Source organism: Hylobates moloch, unplaced genomic scaffold (assembly GCF_009828535.3).
Source record: "Hylobates moloch isolate HMO894 unplaced genomic scaffold, HMol_V3 SCAFFOLD_6, whole genome shotgun sequence".
In the NCBI taxonomy this organism is placed as follows: domain Eukaryota; kingdom Metazoa; phylum Chordata; class Mammalia; order Primates; family Hylobatidae; genus Hylobates; species Hylobates moloch.
The window spans coordinates 13,805,157-13,830,967 of NW_026652281.1; the positions used below are offsets into that span (position 1 = coordinate 13,805,157).

At 36.0% G+C, this 25,811-nt stretch overlaps 1 protein-coding gene across 5 annotated transcripts in view; it reads right to left on the reverse strand.

Annotated features, from left to right (window-relative positions):
* The window catches only part of CNTNAP4 (contactin associated protein family member 4), a 297,138-nt gene that overhangs the window by 105,220 nt on the left and 166,107 nt on the right, over positions 1-25,811 (reverse strand). For 4 of the 5 annotated variants that reach the window (XM_058440476.1, XM_032156379.2, XM_032156377.2 and 1 more), the window contains 6 exons: positions 20,463-20,666; positions 19,727-19,911; positions 18,818-18,961; positions 15,947-16,208; positions 6,953-7,102; positions 1,536-1,707 (listed from right to left, as the gene is read on the reverse strand). In XM_058440476.1, coding sequence (XP_058296459.1) covers positions 1,536-1,707; positions 6,953-7,102; positions 15,947-16,208; positions 18,818-18,961; positions 19,727-19,911; positions 20,463-20,666 — 1,117 coding nt within the window. Of the gene's footprint in view, positions 1-1,535; positions 1,708-6,952; positions 7,103-15,946; positions 16,209-18,817; positions 18,962-19,726; positions 19,912-20,462; positions 20,667-25,811 lie in introns of those variants that run through there. The other variant, XM_058440477.1, reaches the window with a different exon arrangement.

Below are 25,811 nucleotides of genomic sequence, written 5' to 3' on the forward strand. Positions count from 1 at the left end.
AGAAGAGTCTTTTTGTTGACAAAATGTCTCATAAAAGTAAAAAGTTACTTTTGATGCTCATAATTTATGTATTTATTCAAAATACATATTGAACATTACTACAGGGTAGAGGCTAATTTGGTCACACAGTTTTAAAAATTGTTTAATCTGTAATGGTTATGGCATTCCATTAAACTCGATAATTAAAATTAACAGCCTTGATACTAAAGCATGACTGGAAGATGACTTAGCTATAGTTGCTCGTGCCTAACCACAGGTTTCAATTATTACTATTAATTATTATTTTTGGCTGGACACAGCGACTCATGCCTGTAATTCCAGCACTTTGGGAGGCTGAAGTGGGCATACAGCCTGAACATGGCAAAACCCTGTCTCTACAAAAAAATACAAAAGTTAGCTAGGCCTGGTGTTGTGTGCCTGCAGTCCCAGTGACTCAGGAGGCTGAGATAGGAGGATGGCTTGAGCTAAGGAGGTGGAGGGTGCAGTGAGCTAAGACCGCACCACTGCACTCTAGCCTGGGCAACAGAGCCAGACCTTGTCTCAAAAAATATTATTTATTTATTTATTTATTTATTTATTTATTTTGAGACAGAGTCTCGCTCCATCACCCAGGCTGGAGTGCCTGGTGCATGATCTCAGCTCACTGCAACCTCCGCCTCCCTGATTCAAGTGATTCTCCTGCCTCAGCCTCCCGAGTAGCTGGGATTACAGGCATCCGCCACCATGCCCAGCTAATTTTTGTATTTTTAGTAGAGATGGGGTTTCACCAGGTTGGCCAGGCTCGTCTCGAACTCCTGACCTCAGGTGATGCACCCGCCTTGGCCTCCCAAAGTGCTGGGATTACAGGCATGAGCCACTGCGCCCAGCCAAAAATATATATTATTTTTAAGGTTATTTGTCCTCCAAAATTTACTCTCAAGTCCTGCCTTGTCATGTCCTGTACTGATGCTCTTGTTGAAACTCTGATCATCCTTATACCTTGATCAATACCACAACCCCAAGCTTCTCTAGAGAAGTTCATTTTCATTTTCCCTCCAGAGAAGATGGTAATCGCTTGTTAAAGAGGCACATTAGGAGAAGTGCAACCAGTTGAATTCCCCTGCCTTGGAAAATATTCCGTTGTCAGGGTAGCAAATGCCAGTTTGATAACTAACTACATAGTCTCAAATTTATTGGTACCTGATGATCAATTTTACTGTTCAAGTGCCTTAATATATTGAGTTTAATGACATATTTTTAATACATCTATACTTGTCTAAAATTATAGCAGCATCAACATTATCTTTGGCGAACTGGTAGCGTGTGTACATACGTGGCCATAAATAACATGGCCAACTCTTCCAAGTTTTGTCATTTAAAATATGACATTTAAACAAAGGGTGCATTTTTTCTTATTTCTAATGTAAATATAATCCATTTCCTGTGGAACAGATAAGAATGGGGAAGAGGAAAGAACAACTGTTCATCTTATACATAAATTTTAATCTGATGCCAAAGTTTGAAAGTAGGTCGAAATGAAGTGAGATTGCCCTTACCTGTCTGAGATGCCACATGAGTCTATCTGAAGGTCACTGAAGTTCCCAAGGGCCCCCTGCTGAACTGCAATCAGATCTACCACTTTGCCGCTGATAGAAATGAGCCTCATACATCCCTGAAATCCACCAAGTGGACTTTTACATTTGGACCCAAAGCTTTTGTCAGGACAACCTGATAAAAACAAAATAAAACCAGTATGCATCATAATGAATCAGAATTCAGCATCATAGACAACTTCATTTAAAAAATAAAAGAAAGAGGCATATGATTATTTTCTGTATTAAAGGAGGGAATAATGACTGCAGTCATTATTAGTTTGATCTAAATTACAAACTGAAATTCATACAAAGAATTTTTTATTTACATAGCATTCCCAGGAAGTCACTAGTATTATAATAATGTGCAAGGATATTAGCTTGATCTAGATTTGAAAAATATAAACATTAGCTCCAGAATCCTAAACATGCCAGCCAGCAATATTAAACTATATATAACTTACAGACAGGAACTTAGTATTTTGAATTGCAAAATTAAGAACATAAAAGATGAAAACATGTACCATGTATGAGAAAAGACACATTAATAATGGTGAAAAGCCTTTGTATTTATAAAGCTAACTATTTGGAAAATGGGTTCTCTTGGCTTGGAATAAAATTACCAACTGTTTATCTAATTAATTATTGTATTTTCCTATACATAAAGGAACCACATACACAAAGATTTTAGTAAGTCGCCATGGCTTAATACCAAAAAGATTTCACAGGTTGATTTTATTCTTTGCCTCATAAAAGAATGTTTCATCTATATTGATTTTTTTCTAACATTTATATAAGGCTTGTTTATAATTATTTAAATAATACATATAATATTAACCATTATTGTCTCCGGTCTAATGACATTCTAAATGTTTCTCTATCCAAGTGGAATAAATAAGTTTAACGAGTACGAATACATATATTACATTTTTTCAATTTTTAACTTGTATGGATACATGGTAGGTGTATATGTAGGTACATGAAATATTTTGAAACAGGCATGCAATGTGAAATAATCACATCATAGAGAATGGGGTATTCATCTTCTCAAGCATTTATCCCTCGTTTTACAAACAATCCAATTAAACTATTTTAGTTATTTTAAAATGTACAATTATGAATGACTATAGTTACCCTCTTGTGCTATCAAATAGTAGGTCTTATTCATTCTAACTGTATTTTGTACCCATTAACAATCCCCTACTTCTCTCCAAACTCCACCACCCTTCCCAGCCTCTCACAACAACATGGATGGAACTGGAGATCATTATGTTAAGTGAAATAAGCCAGGCACAGAAAGACAAACCTTATGTGTTCTCATTTATTTGTGGGACCTAAAAATCAAAGCAATTGAACCCATGGAACAGAGACTAGATGGGTGGTTATTATTTTTTTAATTAATCTTTATTTGCCATGATAGTCATCAACCACTATCACAATTTCAAAGAATAAGAAGTGAGTCAGCAACTTCTTAATTCCTGTATAATCCACACTAGTTTTCTACTTGTGAATTTCCACTATAATTAAATTGTTTGACTGATAATATTTTTCCTTAATGCTTTGTTTTGCTGACAAAATACATTTACATGGCAAATAAAGGACAGCATTCAAATTTAAAACTATTATCAGACACATTGGAACATTTTATTTTAACCTAATGGAGACTTTGAAGTTTCAAATTTAATATATCAAGAAAAATTCATCAAAGTTTTTTGAGTGTTAATTTATTGTACATGGTACTACACACATTTCCAGTGCTTAAATTTCTTCTGTAGTATAAGATATGGTTACCATAATCTCAGTATGTATTCTGAATGACTTATTAGCCAATTAAGAATGTTCGGGTAAGAACTGAAAGGATAATAGTTCAATAATATTTTGAAGCAACTATAATATGCCAGGAATATAAATAACTCTGCTAATCTTCTTTTCTCCAGGTGGCGTTTCCTGACACATCTCAAAGTAATTCAGAATAAAATAAATTGTGCAATATGCCTGTAGGGAACAAAGCTAAGCAAACCCAGAGTCACAAGGAAAGATCATGGAATTTTACAGAAAGCATACTATCCTATCATGAGGCAATTCATATTCCTAGCTACGATGTTCAATAAGCAAGAGATTCTATGAACAAAGAGGGGTTCAACCCAGGTTAGCCTCATTAGTCTATGATAAGAGGCAGCAACAAGTTAATACAATGCAATACCAGAGAGAAGTTCAGCACTGAGCCCAATTTGAGATGAAAGTCCTAAAATAGGAAGATTTCTGAAGAATACTTAATGCTGAATTAATGGATGGATCCATTACTGGAGGCAGTCAGCATGTTAAGCACCTCTGAGGATAACAGATAAATTATCACTATATGTCACTGCAGCAGAAGAGAGATGTCAGGTTAGACTTCACAGTGCTGTAGTCAGTTCATTGGATGGAGAATGTTTGCTTTACACAAGGGAGGAGGATGTGAGAATTTTGCACACAGTATCCCCAGATTGTGCTGCATGGTGTGTTAGGCGTTACAAAAGATCCCATATGGGAACGTACAGAAATTAGACACTCAACCATTCTCAATCTAGAGAATCTAAATTTAAAATGTATAACTTATAAATGATAAAAGCTGAGCAGAACATACCACCACAATGGAGTCCGACTTTGTGAAAAGCACCTGTTTGAGGGTGGAAAAAAAAGTACAGAGTAAAAAGTGATGGATGGATAACAGAAGTCTGGTGTGGCATATATACAGTGCTGCTAGTTCAGGAGCAGCCCACTCTCCCAATATGACAGCCACTGTCAAGACTGGTAAAGAGTGGAGCTATAACCCGGGCTGTTGGAACAACCCAGATAAAATAACCGGAAACTTGCGGTTAAATTTAGAGAGAAGGAGAACTGATGAGATGTGTCTCACAACACGGAATAACTTTTTACTTGAACATAAACTGGCTGAAGAATTATCTAAAAAACACTTTCCACCTAGACAACACAGATCCTAGTGATAGAGAGCAGCCTCATCTACACAGAAATTTCCAGGGTGAGCGACTGTCACAGTTCACCCAGGACTGGGGGAAGGAGGTTGTTCCCAGGATGAAGATCTTTCAGCTAAAGTTGGCAAGAGTTGATCACCCCACTGCCTGTACCAGCCAGGTCCCTGTGGCAGTCTTGCATTTTAGGGACCCTACTTTAGCCCTCCTCCAGCCATGCTCTTTCCCATGGTACCAAAAGGCCTCACAGGAAAAGATGATGTGTCCACTTAGAACATTTTCCCCTCTAGTTCACTCCCAAGATCCAGAATTTCCAGCCCAAAACCCCTAAGTGGGCTTCCTGGAAGATGGATCTCCTTAACCTGGTTCTGGAAGCATAAGGCTGGGAAGTGTAGGGCAGAGTTTGGCAGCAGGCCTTCTACTGTCATCCGGCTCCTTGCTTCCAGCCCTGGAACTGTTAGGGTGACCTGGATTTTGCAGGGCTTGTATTTAACGACCAATAGAATCTCATGCCAAGGTCAAGCATATTCTGATGTGAAAGAACATCCACTGAAAAAATGATTGAATAAACAGAGACACCTAAGTAAACTTGAGATTCGTAATTTTTTAAGAAAGCCCTGAGGTTGGAATTTTATTGTGGAACTCTTACAATATATTATTTAGAAACACCTTAATAGATGTAAAATTATAACAAACATGAAGCAAGAATAAAACCCAGATTCAGGAGAGCATTTACATGGGAGATCAAAAGATATGATACAAGGGACAGACATGCATTGATCATCTTTCTTTAGCAGAGGGACACATGGGTAAGTGTATACTTCAGAAAAATCATTAGTAATCTTTAAAATGTATATATTATGTAAGGTGTGAACAATAGAGGAAACTAGATGTGGAGCGTGCAGGAACTCTATATTTTTGCAACATTTCTGTAAACCTAAAACTATTCAAAAATATTTTTTAAAAAGATGATGTATATCATATGTATCATAATAAAAACAAGCAAAATTACAGAGTACATGTGTGGTATATTTTACTACAAAATAACATTACAGTATGAATAAAAGCAATCACTAGAGTAAAAATTTATATCAACTAGCTAGGCATTGTTAAACCTGAACATGAAGGACATAAAATATGTGAAGAATGATGATTCTATTTTCATGATTTACAAACAGTTTTATCCAGTCTTTTATTTTGCATCAGTTAACAATAGGCCTATTTTTCCCTTATCTCTTTTAGTGCTTCTAAATCTTTTCCTTTGAAGTGAAAGCTCTTGGTTAAGTTGTTCTATATATCTTACTATTTATTAAAAGAATGTGTTACTATGGATTGCCATAAAATCAATCATATATTCCAAAAGGTTTTATAAGCAGCCCGGTTTAAACATCTCAGTAAAGGAAACAATTATATACATATTTTCAGATTGTTGGCCCTAAGCAGCCTTTCACAGTAATGGATTATGTAGCAGTTTTTTGTTTCTTTGTTCTTTTGCTTTTAGAATCCTATAAATTGATTCATGGACTGTGTGCTCACCGTCAATACTTAGAAAATAATTTGTATTTTATTAGTGAATAATAAAGACTCAGCTACCTCTATCAAATTCAAAAATGATTCCAGATACAAGCAATTATTAAAATGTAACATAACAACAACAAAACAACACTAATATAAGCAACACCTCAACATGATTAGAAGTGAGTCTTACTGCTGGCAGTTTTAAAACATTGCATTTCTAATGGAAAAGAACATTTGTTTTAATTTGCCAGTGATAAAAAATTCATTTCCATTTTTTAGGTTTTCTTTTCCAAGCTTTTAGTTCAAACAAACAACCACTGGGCAGGTGGATGCTTCATTTGCTTTTTTCTCTAAGGGAGATGAGCTGGTGTCGAAGGCTGATGCCCTGATTTCATCAAATGTATCCGTGCATTGCGCTTAACAAGGAGAAGAGGTTGCTGGGGCTGACTAAGTTAAATTATTTGTCCTTTGGCGTAATATTGTCCTTCTGTACTGGACAGTAGGGAAGCAATAAGGATGCTCTGAAGGAGCTAAGAGGCATAATCAAGAAAATACTGCAATTAAATCAGCCCATAAAATCAGAAGAAGACATATAAGGATCATTTAACATTAGGAAAATATAACAAGGTTTGAAGGTAAGAACTGAAGAGGACGGCGTACTTAAAATCAATCTCATTATAGAAACTGTAAACAGAAGTAAGTCCACCTTGCAGAAATGCATTTCAGGTCAGAATTTTTCGACTTGATCCACCCAAAACGTCCCTGATCAAAGACAGTGAAAAATTATTACTTAGTATTCATATTGGTTAAAACATGACGACTTCGCCAAGACACGGGGGTACTAATGCAAACATGGTTCAGTTGCTCATAGAGCCTGGCACCTATTCTTACCTCCAAAATAATAGGTGCCACCTGAATAAATCTGCTCAGGCCCCAGCGCAGAAGCAGCAGAAGCCATCTGGCCGTCCACCGCCACACTCAAGTGATTCTTTTTAGCAGATAAAGAGACAGAATGCCACTGCCCATCATTTAATCCGACACCTAGGGAGATGAAATCAGTGAGAGATCTCTCTCAATAGTGAACACTACAAGGAGTTGGTTAGAAACAGCAATAGACACATCACTCAATTGTCTATAATACTTCACTCTATTAATTAAAAACAATGACATCAACAAAGAAAGAGAGACAAATTGGAAATCAGCATCCTCTATGTGGAAAATGGGGCATTCCAAATTCCCAACCCTGGACAATCCGGGATGGTTACAATATTTCAATTATTTGTCATAGATGGATTTTAGCTTCCATCTATGTAATTTCCTTCTTAGGGAGGAAGGGTTTAGGAATTCCCAAAATTCCAAGATATACCCAATAACATGGTTTACCTGCTACTTTGCACTTTTTTATAACCACCTTTTTACGGTAAGATAATAGAGTATTTAGCAAACTATACCATCAATCATTACAACAATATTGGAATAAACTATTAATAAATAGTGAAAGTTTACAGGTATAATGTAAAGTTAAAAATAAAGGACTGTGAAAAGCCATGTATATGCAATTGATCCTCGTAATTTGTAGATTTGATATTTGAGAATTTGCTTCCTTGCTAGAACTTACTTATAACTCTCAAATCAATATTTAAAGGGGCGTTATCAGTCATTTCAGGACCTGTACAGAGCAGTAAAGACCTTGAGTGGCCCTGTCCACATTTCCTGCTGAGGTCAAACAGGGTAATGCTCTCCCTTATTGCTTTAGCTCTCATACTGTAAATAACGTTTTCTTTAAATTTTCGTAAGTTTGTTCGTGATTTCACTGTTTAAAGTGGCCCCCAAACATCATGCTGAACTGTTGTCTAGCATTCCCAAGAGCAAGAAGGCTGTGATGTGTCTTTTGGAGAAAATACGTGTGTTAGATAAGTTTCATTCAGGCATGAGTCAGGGTGCTGTTGGCCAAAAGTCCAATGTTAATGAATCAACAACATTATACTAAAGAAGACATCCTTAAACAGAAACACACATAAAACAAGATTATGTATTGACTGGTTGAGAAAATGTTGTGACAGAGGCTCCCAGGAACTAACTCTGTATTTCCCCCAGGAGCAAAGGTTCAGTATTCCCTAACCTCAGCTTCCCAAAGTGCTGGGATTACAGGCGTGAGCCACCGCACCTGGCCCTAACTATATTCTTATGTAAGTATGGGAAGGGACTGAACAGAAATGTTCTTATCCAGAAATAGTAGTTTTTGGCCAGGTGCCGTGGCTCATGCCTGTAATCCCAGCACTTTGGGAGACTGAGGCAGGTGGATCGCCTGAGGTCGGGAGTTCGAGCCCAGCCTGACCAACATGGAGAAACCCTGTCTCTACCAAAAATACAAAAAATTAGCCAGGCGTGATGGCACATGCCTGTGATCCCAGCTACTGGGGAGGCTGAAGCAGGAGAATTGTTTGAACCTGGGAGGCAAAGGTTGCAGTGAACTGAGATTGCACCATTGCACTCCAGCCTGGGCAACAAGAGTGAAACTCCAACTCAAAACAAAAAAATAAATAATAAAAAATAAAAAAAAACAAAAACAGTTTTTTTATAAAGGAAAAATGTGATAGTTTCTATTTACTTACATATTTTCCTGTATTTTCCAAGTTTATATATATGTATATATGTATAAAGTCAAAAGTTGCTAAAATCAAAAATCGAGGTATTCTTCTCACCTCTAAAAAGCAATCTCTAGTCCCTCCTAAGGAAGCCCCAGTGTCATGAATCCCTCAGAATGCATAGACTTTTCCTCCTACAGGCAATCAATTCTACATGGAGCTGTGTAGTTAAATATTGAGCAGAGATGTGAAATCTAAGCATCTTTGTCGTGAATTTACCAGTCAGGTTTACATCCATTTGAATAGTCAGCTCTGTGTGATTCTGCAGATCAAATTAGTAAACAAAAAATATAATCAATCTATCAAAACCAAACAGCCTCTTTTCTGATATTGCATGTGATTTCTTTACTGATTTTATGTAAACCTCTTTTCTGATATATGTGATTTATTTCCCCGAGCAATTTCTACCACATGCATTTGGATCAAAAATGCATCAAAGCTCCCTTAGGTGATTATATGTCTTTGCCCTGGACATATTTAGTCTAACACAAATTTTAGCCAGGGCACAGAAGCTCACTTTTACATCATATCCATGAAGCAAAAAAGATTATCGAAGACCCAACTCTGGTTTGGTTTTTGTAAGATAATAGGAAAGGCCTGAAAACTGGAATAGGAAGAATGTAGGTTAGATCCTTTTAGACACATTTTCTAAGAGTGGACTCTGAAATAGACAGCTGAATAGAGTTATGTAATCCTATACCATCATATAGGACTGGATTAAAATAAATCAGATGTCCTAGATTTGTCATCCAGTGCTTCCTTTAAGATAGATTTCACTCATTTAGAGAGAAATTTCTTACATACTCTGTGTCACATGTACAGTCTACCCACCTGCCCCAGGCATTTCTCCTATATCTCATTCTCAAACCCTGTGTGAAAGACTCTACTTCTCTTACTTCATTTTAAACTTTCCATTGGTGTCCAACAGTTCTTCTCAAACTATCTTTGGGGATGAACATTTTATTTTCTGATCTATTGCAAGTTGATACTTTTATAAAATATGATGAAAATAAATTACTAAAAAAATAGATTTTGGCAAGGCTGCAGAAGAAAAAAGGGGGGGATGCTTGTACATTGTTGGTGGAACTGTAAATTAGTTCACCTTCTGTGGAAGGCAGTTTGGAGGTTTCTCAAAGAACTAAAAGTAGAATTACTATTCGACCCAGCAATCCCATCACTGGGTCTATACCCAAAGGAAAATAAATCATTCAACCAAAAACAGGCGTCCCCAATCCCCAGGGCCATGGACCAATACCAGGTCTGTGGCCTGTTAGGAACTGGATCACACAGCAGAAGGTGAGTGGCTGGCAGGCAAGTGAAGCTTCATCTGTATTTACAGCTGCTCCTATCACTTGCATTACTGCCTGAGCTCTGCCTCCTGTCAGATCAGTGGCAGCATTAGATTCTCCTAGGAGTTCGAACCCTATTGTGAACTGCACATGCAAGGGACCTAGGTTGCACACTCCTAATGAGAATCTAATGCTTGATGGTCACTGTCTCACATCACCCCCAGATGGGTCCATCTAGTTGCAGGAAAACAAGCTCAGGGCTCCCACTGATTGCACATTATGATGAGTTGTATAATTATTTCACTATATATTACAATAATAATAGAAATAAAGTACATGATAAATTTAATGTGCTCGAATCATCCTGAAACCATCCCCCAACGTTACAGTCCATAGAAAAATTGTCTTTCATGAAAACAGTCCCTGGTGCCAAAAAGGTTGAGGACCACTGACCAAAAAATATGCCTGCACTCGTGTATTTATTGTAGTATCATTTACAATAGCAAAGACATGGAATCAACCTAGGTGCCCATCAATGATGGGTTGGATAAAGAAAATGTGGCATATATACATTACAGAATATTATGTAGCAATAAAAAAGAATGAAATAACATTGTTTGCAGCAACATAGATGCAGCTGGAGACTATTATCCTAAGCGAATTAACACAAAAACAGAAAACCAAATACAGCATATTCTCACTTATAAGTGGGAGCTAATCACTGGGTAAACATGGTCATACAGATGGGAACAACAGACACTGGGAACTTCAAAAGGGGAGAGGGCATGGGGCAAGAATTTAAAAACTACCTATCAGGTACCATGTTCACTATTTGGGTAATGGGTTCAGTTGAAGCCCAAATCTCAGCACCATGCAATATACCCACGTAACAACCTGCACTTGTACCCCCAAATCTAAAATTAAAAAAAAAAAAAATAACAAATAAATAAGACATAAAATACAAGCCCACTAACCACGTGCTTAGATGTTGCAATGATCTCTTTTTACCAGTTTCTAGGAGTTTAATCTCAATTTTAACATTCATCTCATCATAGATCAGTTGAAAGTATTTCACTGAGCCAGTGCTGGTCCAGGGACCATACTTTGAGTAGCAGGGCTCTGGGCAGTCGTTGGTTAGGCATGCAACAGGATTAACTAAAAGGCTTGGGGAGGCCTATTGTCCATATAGAAGCAAAAAATAGATTAAGAACAAAAGATTACCAGAGCAACCCACTCTGTAATTTGGCACACATTTAAACACATTCATCTAACAAGCTAGCAGGTTACAGGTTGTGAATAGAATGAAGTCGTGCCATGTTTGTGGGGGAACCTTCAGAAAGCTTTTCCCAAGTCTCCTTTGTAACAAACATTATTTACCTATGATGAAAAGAATTAATACCTGTCCATGGAATTTACTACTCAAATCACAAAAAGTCCCTTTAACTAATTTCAACTAATTTTACCTATATTTAAATGAGATTCTAGTTGTTTTGTGAGTATACAACTTTCCATTTCTAGGTCTGAAAATAGGTTGGCCCCTTTCAAGGGCCACACACTGTGAAACAGGAAAGAGAAGGAGAAATCACAGAACTTGAATTTGTTTTCTTGCGTCTGATATTGTGTAACTCAACGAAAATTCTAAGCACCCAGCCCCACTACTCACAACTTTTAAGTCTGGGGAGGAACATGTTGTCATAATAATAAAATAATAATTTTATTGAGGTATTACTTATAACAAATACTGGGAGCTTTCTATGCGTAGCATCATTTAATCTTCACTATAACTTATCATTCTCACCTTAAATAAGGAGAAAATGAGGCTCAGAGAGTAAAAGAAACTACCGAGGTCATATCCAGCTGCTGGTTAGCTGAAGGAAAACAGAAAACCAAGACTGACTCCAAAACCTACACTCTTCTCTGTCTGCAAGACAGGTGTGTCCCTTACTTTATTTTATTTTATTTTATTTTATTTATTTGTTGCTCATGTTAAACAATTAATTCTAAGAAAAATAGGCCCCAACAGCTAGGACACGGCCTAGTACCATCAGTGAGACCTTGGCGTTGTAAGAATCTGGCTGGCACTGAGGGCTGGGCTTTAGTGTTCTTCTGTTGACCATCAACAATAACACAGAACACCAACATCAGACAAGGCCATTCTGTGACTATAATGAAATGAAGGTGGGGAAAAATCATGACTACTTTATAATCTTGTCTAAACACAGACAGAAGCAAGGCTACTGCACAAACCACAAAAACACGAACTTCTTTCTCTCCTGATAGTTACGAATGACCAATTGTTTTGTTTTGTATTTACCAACTACGACTTTAGCTTTACTTCATTCTTTCATCCTTCTAGATAAGGTTTACAAAGATATTTAATCATAGAACTACCCTCACTTCCTGACAGCATTTAGTCTACGGCAATTTTTCACTTCCTTGAAACCTCCCTCAAGTCAGCTAACACAACCCCACCCCAAATCCTATGCCATTCTAACAACTTTGTCTTCAGACAACCGTTGGTTTCCAGGGTGTGTTCTCTCTGTTGCAATAAGCAATAAATTCAACTTGTTTAACTCCAGATATGTTAATTGCAGTCCTTGGATGGAAAACATTGACAATGCCAAACGGAATAACGGAAGGATGGAATAGTAAATGGAAGTGTTTGCAATTGCACATTGGAGACCATGAGATTATGGCCTAGAACGTTCTCTCTCTCTTTCTCTTTCTGTTGCTCTCTTTGTTCTGTCTTCCAGCCTAAACCACATAAACATACAAAACACAAAGGAGAAAAAAGATTTATGTCTACTCCCTCTCTATAGATCGTCTTCTACTTCCAGTCCTAAATTGCATGAGAAACATGAGATCTTAGTTGTCATCACCCTCTCATAAGACTACAACACATATCTGTAGTGCACGATGTATAAGAAAAAAATCAGCCTACCATATAGGGTAGGAGTTCAGCAAAGGTGCAAAAGGCAATTATACCTAGGCCATTCCTCAGGGAAAAACCAAAGGGTGTTGCCTCTTTCCAAGTGTATTTCAGTGTTCTAAAGTGCCAGACATTCTTATATTCACTAACTGTAGTCGCTAATCAGAATTAAGGATCCAGATTACTAGACAGCTCTTGTCAAGATGAAAATATGGAGGTGGTTGTTACCCATCACTTTGGTGGAGAGCAGGAGTTTAAAGGGTGACAGGTTTATAGCCTGAAAGTTAGGAATATTTCAACAGTGAAAGGGAGGAAGGGGGACTGACAAAAATGGCTCTCCTGCGTGCAGCAAATCAAGGGGGCTGCTCCATTGTCAGAAGTACAAGAATTGAGAAAAATGCAGAAACATCTCAAATACTGCAAGCCTGCCTCTGCCAGGCCCTGCCCATGGGGACAAGAGGCATGGTTATAAGCCTGATTTTCACTGTTAGGCAAAAACAGCAGCAGAAATGCTAAAATCATAGCAGAAATCTCAAATTTGATATTAAGAACTTTGTTTTAAATGGGAACATAAAACTGTACTGCTCATTGATTTTTGCTTTGACATCTATAAAGGTGGCAACGACTAAAAATATTTTGTGTCATAAGGGATTTTATAGTGCTGCTAATATGTTTCATGATTTATACTAATATAATGTGTTGAATATTTCAAAAATGACTTCAGCTGACATAATATTTTTGAATAATTCCAAATGACAATTTGCAAAACTGTACATCATATTAAAACTTTAGTCTGATTATTCAAGCATTTGCACAATTCAGTTCTTTCTCAATACAATTTAATCTTAATTTCATTATAAAATATATTAAAATGTTGAGTTTTTCAAACAAATAAGATTTGTAAAATATATCTGCAGTAGCTAAGAAAAATTAATCCATCCTTATACAATGAAAAGATTTAGTACACTGTGATAGCAATCCATCAATAAAGACATGGTTCTCTTGAAAGTCATTATAATACACCCTGACAACTGGTTTAATTATCAAGTGTTGCATACGTGAAACGTAAATGGAAAGTCTTCCCCTTAGAAGAACAAACTGACCTCCCACCCAACTACCATTTAAATAGTCTATTTTCAAATGCAAAATGTACTTGCTTCACGGGAACTAGCAAAAAATAATATTGTAAAAGAAACTGAAAAAAAAGAGTACAGAGAGTTTTTAAGTAAAATCCTACTTGTGTTATCTTCAGTGTACTGACATTCATATTTAGTCTAGTACCCTTATGATTAGTATGAAAATAATCATACCAAGTCAGATGATGTCATAACAGATTGTATTATATATGAATTTAAACATTCATTTAGAAATTTTTAAATCCCTCTGGGTATTCTATGAGACCTATACCTAGTAATATATTAACTATACATGCTTGTAAAGTGGTTAGAAATGGACTGGCTTCAGCCTGATGAACATGGAGAAACCCCGTCTCTACTAAAAAATACCAAATTAGCTGGGTGTGGTGGCACATGCCTGTAATCCCAGTTACTTGAGAGGCTGACGCAGCAGAATCACTTGAACCCGGGAGGCGGAGGTTGCGGTGAGCTGCAATTGCACCATAACACTCCAGCCTGGGCAACAGGAGCGAAACTCCATCTCAGAAAAAAAAAAAAAAAAAAGAAAGAAATAGGCTGACTTCATGGAGCTCCCCAAAGTAACGTTGAACTGAAGCGGTTTCTTTCAGATGCTGAAAATTAGGGTATGAATAGAACCACTTCAGAAGGTGTCAGATACATCACAATAAATGACACGTTAATGGCAAGCTTACATTTTTAGACCTTCATTTTCAGGGCCTATTAATTATTAATATGAGACTGATTAATTTATTTCTTTTTGCCTAGCCAGCAAATCTACCACATTTTGAACACTAAATAAAAAGTCACAGCATAGTATCTCTTTAAAAATTATAACTAATATTGAATTCTCAGTTCCATATTTAAACTACAATAGCAGTACAGCAACAAAAAGACATACAAATAATAGGCATTCGTAGATCCATTTGTATACGTGTTTTGTTACATTTAATTTTCAACTGTGTTTTAACTTTTCATTTTTTTCTCCTCTCCAAGTTACATTCCACTATTTTTTGGTCATAGTTAATATAGAGGAGTAGTACAATGGAAACTTTAAGTTGTTTTTAAAGCTCACTTATTAAATTAATGTAATTTACCCCAAGGCAACCTCTAGTTGCTTCGCTTGGATGCTATTGTACATACGTAAAAATGTGACGTAGAGCTTTTGTCAAGAACTTTGTAATTTTAAGGAAGAGACAAAAACATCCCTCACTCAAAGCACTAGCCTAAATTAGACATTCATTATCCAGACACTCATATAGTCACCTTAACTATATTACTTCTAATTATTAAAATGATACCATATTGCCTAGAAGTAGAGAGAATGTCATTTGGTGCCAAAATGAGGAATCTTGCATAAATCTTTGCATCCCCTTAAAGTGTATTCAACTCTTTACATAAGACATCAGCAAATAAAGTTACCGTTCACACTGTACACTCATATAGAGATATAGATCTAGATCCCAGAAAGACCTCTCCCTTTTTCTCACAGAACAGATAAGACTAACAGGTGTGTTAGGAAGAGTCTAGTCTTCCACTGAAGGACACTTAGTTAACTTGTTGGCCTATTTCAACGTCTTCACGTTTTCCCCAAAACACATCACCTTAGGATATGTTCTTTGTCTGGAGTAGGAGACAGGGTCATGAAACAAAACTTCAGTTCCCCAAAACTATCATTTTGGTTAATAAGAACTGCTACTGTTGGAACCATATTTAAAAGAAAATTGGAATCAAGTTCCTCTAAGAAAGAGTACTTATAATCTTACTAACCTGAGTATTCATTTATTAAGCAAATATTACATTTTTGGTTATGCATAAAATTTGGCCACAGAGAAAATGAAATCTTTCAAATCCATATGCTTTGCCCCAGGGAATACATTTATTACCTGCTGTGATGTCACTGGGTAGTTTTCCTGGCTGGTAGAGATTCGACTTAAGTTTTCCATCACTCAGAAAGAGGAGGATACCCCCTGAAATCAGCTGAAGTTCACTGAATAGCAGAAGCCCTGCCTTATTCCAAGTGCGAAATTGAAAAGTGGCAGAAACCTCCTCCTCTCCAGAGAAGTCTGGCAGTGCTAAATAACTCCTGGAGCTCAGAAAAGTCACGGGCATAGATTGTGGTTGTGAACAAGAAAATGACACATTTCCCTGAGAATAAAGCAAAAGAAAAAGTTTTCAGAATGTTATTCATATCACATTAGTAACAGAATTTGAAGGCTGCTTTTCAATCTCACATTATCCGCGATTTAAAACAACCGCCTGCTATCAACATGACAATCCAAAACACTGCCATATTTCTTAAAGGTTCTTCAAGCCTTTGCTCTGCTCTTCTCTCCATTTCTCAAGTTTAATATAAATTTAAAAGTCAGCGAAGTCAAGCTTATTTAGAAGAACATGCATTGGAATAAAACATTTGGTCTTGGTCAAATGAAAACATTTGGCTCTATTATGAATCTGTGAAAAGTGAATTCACTTTTATTATAAACAAATACGCTGATCCAACGAATGAAATAACAAAAGGTGAACAGCAAACTCCCCTAACCCATATATGTAAAAGCAATTTTAAGACTATCAGACCTAGGGAAAAAAAATGGAAACATTTTTACCAGCTGCAGCTTGGTCTTTGTTCTTAGTGATACATAATAGTTGTATATATTGATGAGGCACATGTGATATTCTGATACACACATATAATGTGTAATGAGTAAATCAGGATAATTGGGATGTCCATCACTTCAAACATTTATCTTTTCTTTGTGTTGAGAACATTACAAAACTTATCTTGTAGCTATTCTGAAATATACCATAAATCCTTATTAACTATAGTCGCCCTACTGTGCTACTGAAAACTAGAATTTATTGCCCCTCTTCTTTCTAATATTTTTGTACCCATTAACCTGCAGCTTGATCTTATGCATCATTTGGATTGCTGCCTGATAGCTTACCAGCAGCAAATCCTCTTGCCAATGAAGAATGAACGGCCCTTGCAGTTTCTAGAAACTCATTTTATGGATAAAATACACACATACACACACACACACACACACACACACACACCCCTATCTAAAATATTTTTATTTTTATTTTAAATAATTTTGCTTTTATTAAAAAAACTATTTTAAAATCTTGCTGGCAGTTATGGTCATGTAAATACCACCAATTCACATAATTAGAAATAAAGTGTTGTTTAAACAATAAATACACTTGTGATGTGCTTTGGGATTTGCTGACACGTGAGCTTAAATTTACACACTTTGGATTTTAAGCAATGAAAGAAATTCGTTCAAATCAGTATGTGTCTGCTTTTTATTATCAAACTGGTAAAGCTAGAAACCATGTTTCCCAGAATCTCCTTACTTGTCTGCTTCTGAGTAAAAGCCAAAAAAGAGAGCTTGGGTGATACTTGACAGTTAGAATTAAAACACCAGCAACACATTTTGCCCCTAAGGTTTTTTTGTAATCATGTGCAATGAGGGGTGGTCACACAGTGGCTGGTTTGTTCCAGTCTGTCCTTGCCGTCCTGCACTATGGCCCATCTCTTCTTCCTGACAGCTGACACGGCCGACCAACAGCAAGCCCAGGCCCATCCCTGGATGCATGGCTGGGGACACACAGGGGTGGTGGCTACCCACAGGCAACAACTGCCAAAGTTCTCTTTAACCCTCCTAGGCTGAAAATGTCTGTAAGTTCCAACATGCCTCCACACACCATTGCTTTGGGCAGAATTAATGACTTCTCTGATCCCCGCACTTCCCCTGCCAGGTCTTTCATTTTTTAGTTCCTCTGAAAATTGTTAAGGTCCAAGTCCTAATATAGATCCACCGTTCACAATACTTAACATTGGTGCTGCTTCCCTAATGGAAACCTAACCAAGACAGCTATATTTAAATTCTCCCCGTTTCCACAGAATTAGAATGTAACGCAGTCTGACCAACATTGCCACTTGGACAGATTGGCCGATGCAATATTGTAACACATCCTATATTTGCTTGTGGTAGTAAGATCTCTTGGTGTGGATTTCCTACATGTGATGTTTCTTACATGCCGTTGTCTGTTCGTCTCTTTTATTTATCATGAATGACTATGGCAAAATACAAGTTTTGCAAATGTCTCCCTAATATACATGGTTGTTATCTGATCCCGGAAACTCTGTATGCTCATCTGGTAAGTTGTAGGGAATATCTTATTTAAAAAGTCACAGAGCAGGCTGGGCATAGTGGCTCATGCCTGTGATCCCAGCACTTTGGGAGGCTGAGGCGGTCGGATCACCCGAGGTCGAGGTCAGGAGTTCAAGATCAGCCTGGCCAACATGGCAAAACTTTGTCTCTACAAAATACACAAAAAATTAGCCAGGCGAGGTAGGAGAATCACTTGAACCTGGGAGGCGGAGGCTGCAATGAGCCGAGATTGTGCCACTGCACCCCAGCTTGGGTGACAGAGCGAGACTTCGTCTCAAAAAAGAAAAAAAAAAAAACACATCAAAAGAAATTAGGCTCCTGTGAGTAATGACATCACAATAAAATTAAAATATCAACCATAAAAACACTGCTTTACTTCATATAAAAATAAAATAATTATGCCCCCAAAATTATAATTCCTTCAGATAGAACCAATCTTTAGCATATTGCCAAAGAAAAATATTTAAATAAGAGTAACCTCTAAAACATCATGTCAAATGGGAACCTAAAATGGAGCAATTTTACTGTGTGGAAAAAAGAAACATAGTTTTACTAATGTCTTCGTGTAAAGACTCTTACCATAGCAATGATCTGTGGTTTTTGCTGCTTGGCCAAATCAATGATATCCACTCCATTATAATAGAGATTTTCTAAACATCCATGAAAATTTCTGTGTGGGAATGACAATGATTTTCCAGGTGCTGGAATCCCTCCAAAGCTGATCTTAGAAAGAAACATGGCATCAATAATATTGTTTAGTGATTTTCTAATAATCTGCTTAATTATGATTAGCAAGTATAGCTATAATCATCACACACAGATCAATTTTTCATAACCCTACACACACAAAAATTAAGATTTAGATTTAAAACTAATTTATGTGCACTTAGCTTTTATTTACACTAGAACTTTATTTTTACAACTTGTTGATCACATCTGGCTTTGATATTCATTGGTCGATGAAAAATACATCTTTATAACATCTTAAAACTTGATCTGTTTAATACTATAACCAATTATAATATTTTATTTTAGATATGTTTCTGGCACATATTGATATTTGAGCATTTGAATCCACTGCTAATGAATTAATTAATCAGTTTGTTGCTACGTTCTCCTTATAAATCTATACTGCTCACAAATACCCTAGAACACAGAGAAGTCATAGCAAACATCGTATATTTGCTTGTGGCAATAAGATTTTCTGGTGCAGAAGATTTCCTACATATGTTGTTCTGTGACTACATATTTTAGGTAAAAAAGATCATCTCCCTCTATAACAATAAATTTACATACTGTGAGAAAGATGAAAGTACAACTACTATACGCCAAAAGCTGCTACTGTGAGTTAGACTGCCTTGGGAAATGCTTCACGAACTGTTCTATGATTTACTGAAAAGGTGGGTTCTTTATAGTGTATTTTCCTTTGGGAGATTAAACCGCATATATATAATAAAATCAGCATTGATTGAAACATAACCATCACACCTCATAATCAAGATTCACGAGATTGAATTCTCCTTGTGCGTGGAAATGATGCCTGTGTTCGTCCACTGTAAAGTTGACTTGCTTGCCCAAATGCTGGATGAGCACTGAATGCCAATGCTGATCATCTAGCAGGCTGCCCAGGGTGAGATTGACCAGGGTGGAAGTGGAAGGCAGTCTAGCTTCACCTTAGAAGAGGAGAAAAATAACAGCACCATTATTGCCAGTGTAATGAAAAAAAAAATTTCCCTTCTGTGGACCACCATCTTTCATAATAATTGTAATCCCCTTCTACGCATTCCATTTCAAACACTAGGATGGATTTCCCTAAAGTTTGAATATAATAATCTCTCAACGTTGTTGTAATTTCTTCCACTGTTAATTCTTTTTGTCATTATTACCGATTGCATGCTCATTTTCTATGTAAATTTTATCTTTGCTACAACCTCATTATTTTTACTACCTCAACATTTTTCAGGGACCCATCCCTTCCTTTATGATGTTAGAAAATAGCTATACGGTTCTATCAGCACTATGTAAAAAACACTGAATGAAGATTTTGTGCAATTTGCAAAATATGAACCATTTTTACATGAAAGAGCAATATTGGCATATGTACAAGCCCTTGAATCTGAAAATAAGGCACTCTGACTGCTAAAAGATAAGCTATAAAAGCATAAAGTTACTTAGGTGATATCTAAATAATCAGATTTTTGAGCACTTCACCAAATAGTTTTACCTGAATTAATAAGTAAAAAGAGTCTTCCTCTTCTTAATTGCAGTGTGATGTGATCTCCATTTGGCCCTTCCCTGTGGAGTAGAATCCCATCACTCTGCATGGTTTTGAATTTCAAAGAAATAATATCTTTTACTGGGCTCAGGGATTTTTGATCAAATCTGTAGAGAAGGGAACTTTTTCCATCAAGATCAACCACTTCTGATCCTAGAAACAAAGATATTAGAAGGCATTCTAAGGATAAATATCTTTTCCATTAAAGCATTTTAAATGCATTATATATTGAGAAAACGCAGCATATGTACTCATACACACGCATATACAGACGTCCTCAACTAATGATGGAGTTATATCCTGATAAACCCATCTTAAGTTAAAAATATTGTAAGTTGAAAATGCATCTAATACACACAACCCACCAAACCTCATAGTTCAGCCTAGCCTACCTTAAACATGCTCAGAACACTTACATTAGCCTATTGTTGAACAAAATCATGTAACACAAAAACCATTTTATAATAAAGTGTTGAATATCTCATGTAATTTATTGAATACTGCACTGAAAGTGAAAGACAGCATGGCTGGATAGGTACTTGAGGCATGATTTCTACTGAATGCATATTGTCTCTGCACCATTGTAAAGTCAAAAAACCGTAAGTTGAATCTCTGTAAGTCAGGGACTGTCTGTGTAGTTCAGCTTCTGACCAGTCAATAGTAAGGGAAAATATGACCACCAAACATCTAATTCCCTACTGACACCTGGGGTTGACTTCATTTTAGTCTTTACTAACCTGTTTACAAAATTCATGATTTAGAAATACATTTTTAAATGTATTCCTAAATTTCTCATATATATATAATTTCATATATATATAATATCATATACATAATTTCATATATACATATAATCTCATATATATAATTTTTGAGGCAGGTTCTTCTCTGTCACCCAGGCTGGAATGCAGTGGTACTGACACTATCTCGGCTCACTGCAGCCTTGACCTCTGAGGCTCAAGCGACCCTCCCACCTCAACCTCCTAAGTAGGTGGGACCACAAGTGTGCACTACCATGCTCGGCTAATTTTGTTTATTTTTTATGGAGATGAAGTCCTCATTATGTTGCCCAGGCTGGTTTCAAACTCCTAGGTTCAGGCGATCTGCCTACCTCAGCCACCCAAAGTGCTGCGATTAAAGGCGTGAGCCACTGTGCCTGGCCTTTTTCTCATATCATTAAAGGCTATTTCTTCTTATTCCATTAAACAAAGTTATAATTAATATACATTAAATCACTTTGCATATTTCACAATCAATGTTTTTAATGGAGTTCTTGGAATTCTAAAGTTAAATTTTTTTGGCTCCAGAAAAAGTGGTTTTGATATCTCAAAATTCTTTCATCTATATAGTATGTTAATGAGGTCTATACACAAATATACACACATAGCATAGACTCATCAAAGGCCTCCTTGAGTACATATTAAACTGACCTTTGTGTTTTGTCTTATTTTATGTTTGTGGCTAAGTGGTAGTATTTAAGGGCAATACTATTTTCTGTCTTCTCAAGGACATTGTTGGAAAGACCCTGACTTAATGATATTGTAAGGTCTGTTCTGCGGAATTTGTGGCATAACTGTGACATTGACATGTTTTTTTCAACTTTCTGACCGTGTCTTATCTACTTATTGTCAAAATCACTCTTACTCAGTTCACCTGAAAAAAGATGTCATGTTATACCAGTAACCTAACAATACATCTGTCAAAATCAGTTGCACCTAAACAAGAGACATAAAAAGGAACTCATAACACTTGGAAATCCTGACGGTATTGTCTACACTTCATAAGTCAAAGATTTTTTTAAGGCAATTACCGTTGAGAGTGCACTTATGTAATAAATGAAGTGGCTCAAAAAATACAATAAAATATGAAGCTATTTTTCAACTGGTAAGCTGGCTTCTTCCAGTCAACAAAATGACATTCCAGTTTACTCACCTTGTTTCACTTGACAAAATTATTATAGCTACTTGTAAGCCCAAATATGCATTTGATTCAGATTATTCATCATATTTTATGTGAAATGTCTATACACACCACCCTGCAAATTTTTTTCAACTATTTTATGCAGCCATCTTTTGAAAACTCAGAGGTTTTATTTTTTCACATTTTGCTAATGTGCTTATAGAGAATTCATTCACCAAGTGCACATGAATAAAGATTGCATTCTGTAGAAAGAATAATGCTAGCCTAACAATCCTTCCTTGTTACATAGCTGAATGAATGTGCATCGTAAAAATATAACTGCGTCAAATACAAATAATGCATCCCATGATTATTAGATTACAATAAATTAAGAAAAATTCCAGTAAGACAGACTTTAAATGCTGACACATTTGGAGCAATGCAGTTATCTCCGAGTTAATGTATCACTTAAAGGCAACTATGACAGTAATGATTTCATTTTAGATAAAGACTATTTTTGAAATTAGCTACCAAGAAAATTTCTTCCATTAAAGGTTTAGCTTGTGTTACTTTAGCCTACTAGTACTTTGTTTTTCTTTTTCGCTACTGTTATTATTACATCATAATGATGATATTTATCTTCTGTGGCACCTCAAGTTTTGTGCCTGGAATATTTCAATCAGCAAAATGGCATAGAGAAAAACATATAAAACCATTAATGCCTAAAGCAATTGCATACTCTTAAACCAAGGCCACTTGTCATTTTCTGTCATTCTTACTGTCTGCTTGCTTCACAGGTACACAGCGATGCAATTCTATGAATTCTTTCAATAAAACGTTATTTGACCCATCACGTTTGAATCAGTGTGCCAGATTCTGGGATTAAAAAAAATTCAACACAAATATGGCCCCTGTCCTCATGGTGTTTCCATTTAGTGAAGACAGACAATATTTAGCAAGTAAACTAAGTTCATAAAAGCATTACAGGTTGTAACAGCCGTTCTGATGAAGAGTAACAGAAGGCTGGAGTCACTTAAGATAGTTGATAAAGGGCTCTCTCAGTTCTCAGGTCTAGAAACAGGAGGCAAAGGAAGATCTTAATCAGTAATCTTGCCACTCTCTACAGTCTTCAAGTCCTATAACTTGTCCCCGTAAACTAGAATTACTCTTGGAACATTTAATTTCAAGAGGCCTCGACATTTTCCCAGCACTGTCCCATTCACTGTCATAAAAGAAAGCTCTGAGGATTGCTGAGAAACTACAGTGACAGGAAATAATTTAGTACTCGGAGTAGGAGTGAGGTTGTCTCACCTTGAAAAAGGGGACCTGAAAGGAACAAAGTACACAAAGAGGGAAATCAACAAACTGGCTACAGTCGCATCACAGATTTCCCATGCAGGTAAACAATACCCTTCAGAGAAAAAAAGTATAATTCACAATGCGAGTACATTATCAGTACAGGAAAACTTCAAAGGATACACACTTAATACATAGAAACAGACTCTCATGAAATGAAAAAAAAATCTGGATGATTTTTAATAGTATTATTTTAGATATAACGCTCATTGTAGGTCACTTTTTATAAGCAATTTTTATAAAAAGTTATTTGCACAAATACATTTGATATACTTTAAAAAATCATCTTAAACAATTATAAAATACTGAGTTATGTGGCATAAACTTAATCATATAAAAACCTGAAAAAATTAATCTTTTGAGAGAGAGAGGGAGCATTTCAATTCTATATATTTTGGACAGTACCCAGCTGTCCAAAAATGCTGGTGACACAGACAGGAATATAGATTCTCTTGAAAGTGATCTTACCATTGTTAAGAAAAATTGGAAAAAAAAAGGGGAAATAAAGCAAAGAAATAACTTCACATCTTCTCAATGTCATAGTGGAACATCTTCTAACAGGTAAAGATTATTTAATTCTAGGTGAATTAATAAATTCTGATTTTACTATTTATTACTGAATAATAATTAAGGCCAGATTCTATAAAGTTACGTGTAATCTGTAGATTTTTGCTCAGTAGAGATGCAAATGGCTTCTGTCTGGTAGAAACTATATCTCCAAAGGTTATGGGTTTATTGTCCTGTTGAATATTAATTTCTTGCGTATCTACCTAGTAATATTATTCTAACATGCTTTCCTGGATTCCTATATATACATTCAATCTCTTGAATTTTCTTTGAAACTAGTTTTACCATCCTTCTGATTCCTTCATTAATGAATCAAATACTTCTTTGATATATGTACATTCTGTATTTGAATGAAAGTTATGTTTTTATGTTTTAAAAATTTACTTTAACATTGAGAACTGAAAAAATACATTTGGGCTTCACACCAATGACCAAGAAAGCAACATATCAAATCTTAGCCATCACCAGAATTTATTTTCACTATTCCACAAAGATTCTCAGATATTTGAGCTCTTAAAAAAGCAACAGCAATGCAAACAGATACAAAAATAAAAAATTTCAGGGTGATTCATAGCAATATGTCTTTGTATTGTACTAATCTATAAAAGATCTAATATGAGTAAGTAGAATTACTAAAATTAGTACAAATCAATATTTATTTTAGAAACACTAAATTAAGCATCCAAAATAAAATTAATATTTAAATTAACAGTCAATATCATATTTATTCCTATCTTTTGTAAATACCTTTGGGAAAATATTTTTTTTGAACAGGGTCTTCTCCCTCTGACACCTAGGCTGGAGTGCAGTGGCATAATCTCAGCTCACTGCAGCCCTGACCTCCCAGGCTCAAGTGAACCTCCAACCTCAGCCTCAGCCTTCCAAGTAGTTGAGACTACAGGAATTTGCCACCATGTCCAGCTAATTTTTTGTATTTTTGGCAGAAATGGGGTTTCTCCATGTTGCCCAGGCTGGGAAAATAATCTTTTGTACACAGTTGAATTGTATAAATAGGAAAAGTAGAGGTATTAGAAAATTGACCATAGGAAAAATCTGAAACCTGAAGTTAACAGAATTTGTAACAGTAAAAGGCCTACAGTCTAAAGATGTAAGAGGAGATTTGTTGCTTGATTGAAAGGAAGAATAAGAATTATTTTTCTAACTGTGAATTTGTTCATTAGTATGCTTATTAACTGAGGTTTTATATATTTATGTATATATTATACATATTTTACATTCTATATTTTAAATGATTGGGTTATTATCAAGATTAATAATGTGGCTCTGTCATATACTGGCTCATTGTGGGCAGGGTATGAACTCTAATTCTCTGACCACAGTTGCAAATTGTTCTCACAAATTCCCCTCTTTTTAGTCTAGCCCCCTTTTCAGCCATTTCTAATAATATATATTTCACGTTGCCATAGTAGTTGAGGCAACTAGTTCGTGTTAGTTTGAATACTCACTCAAAATTGA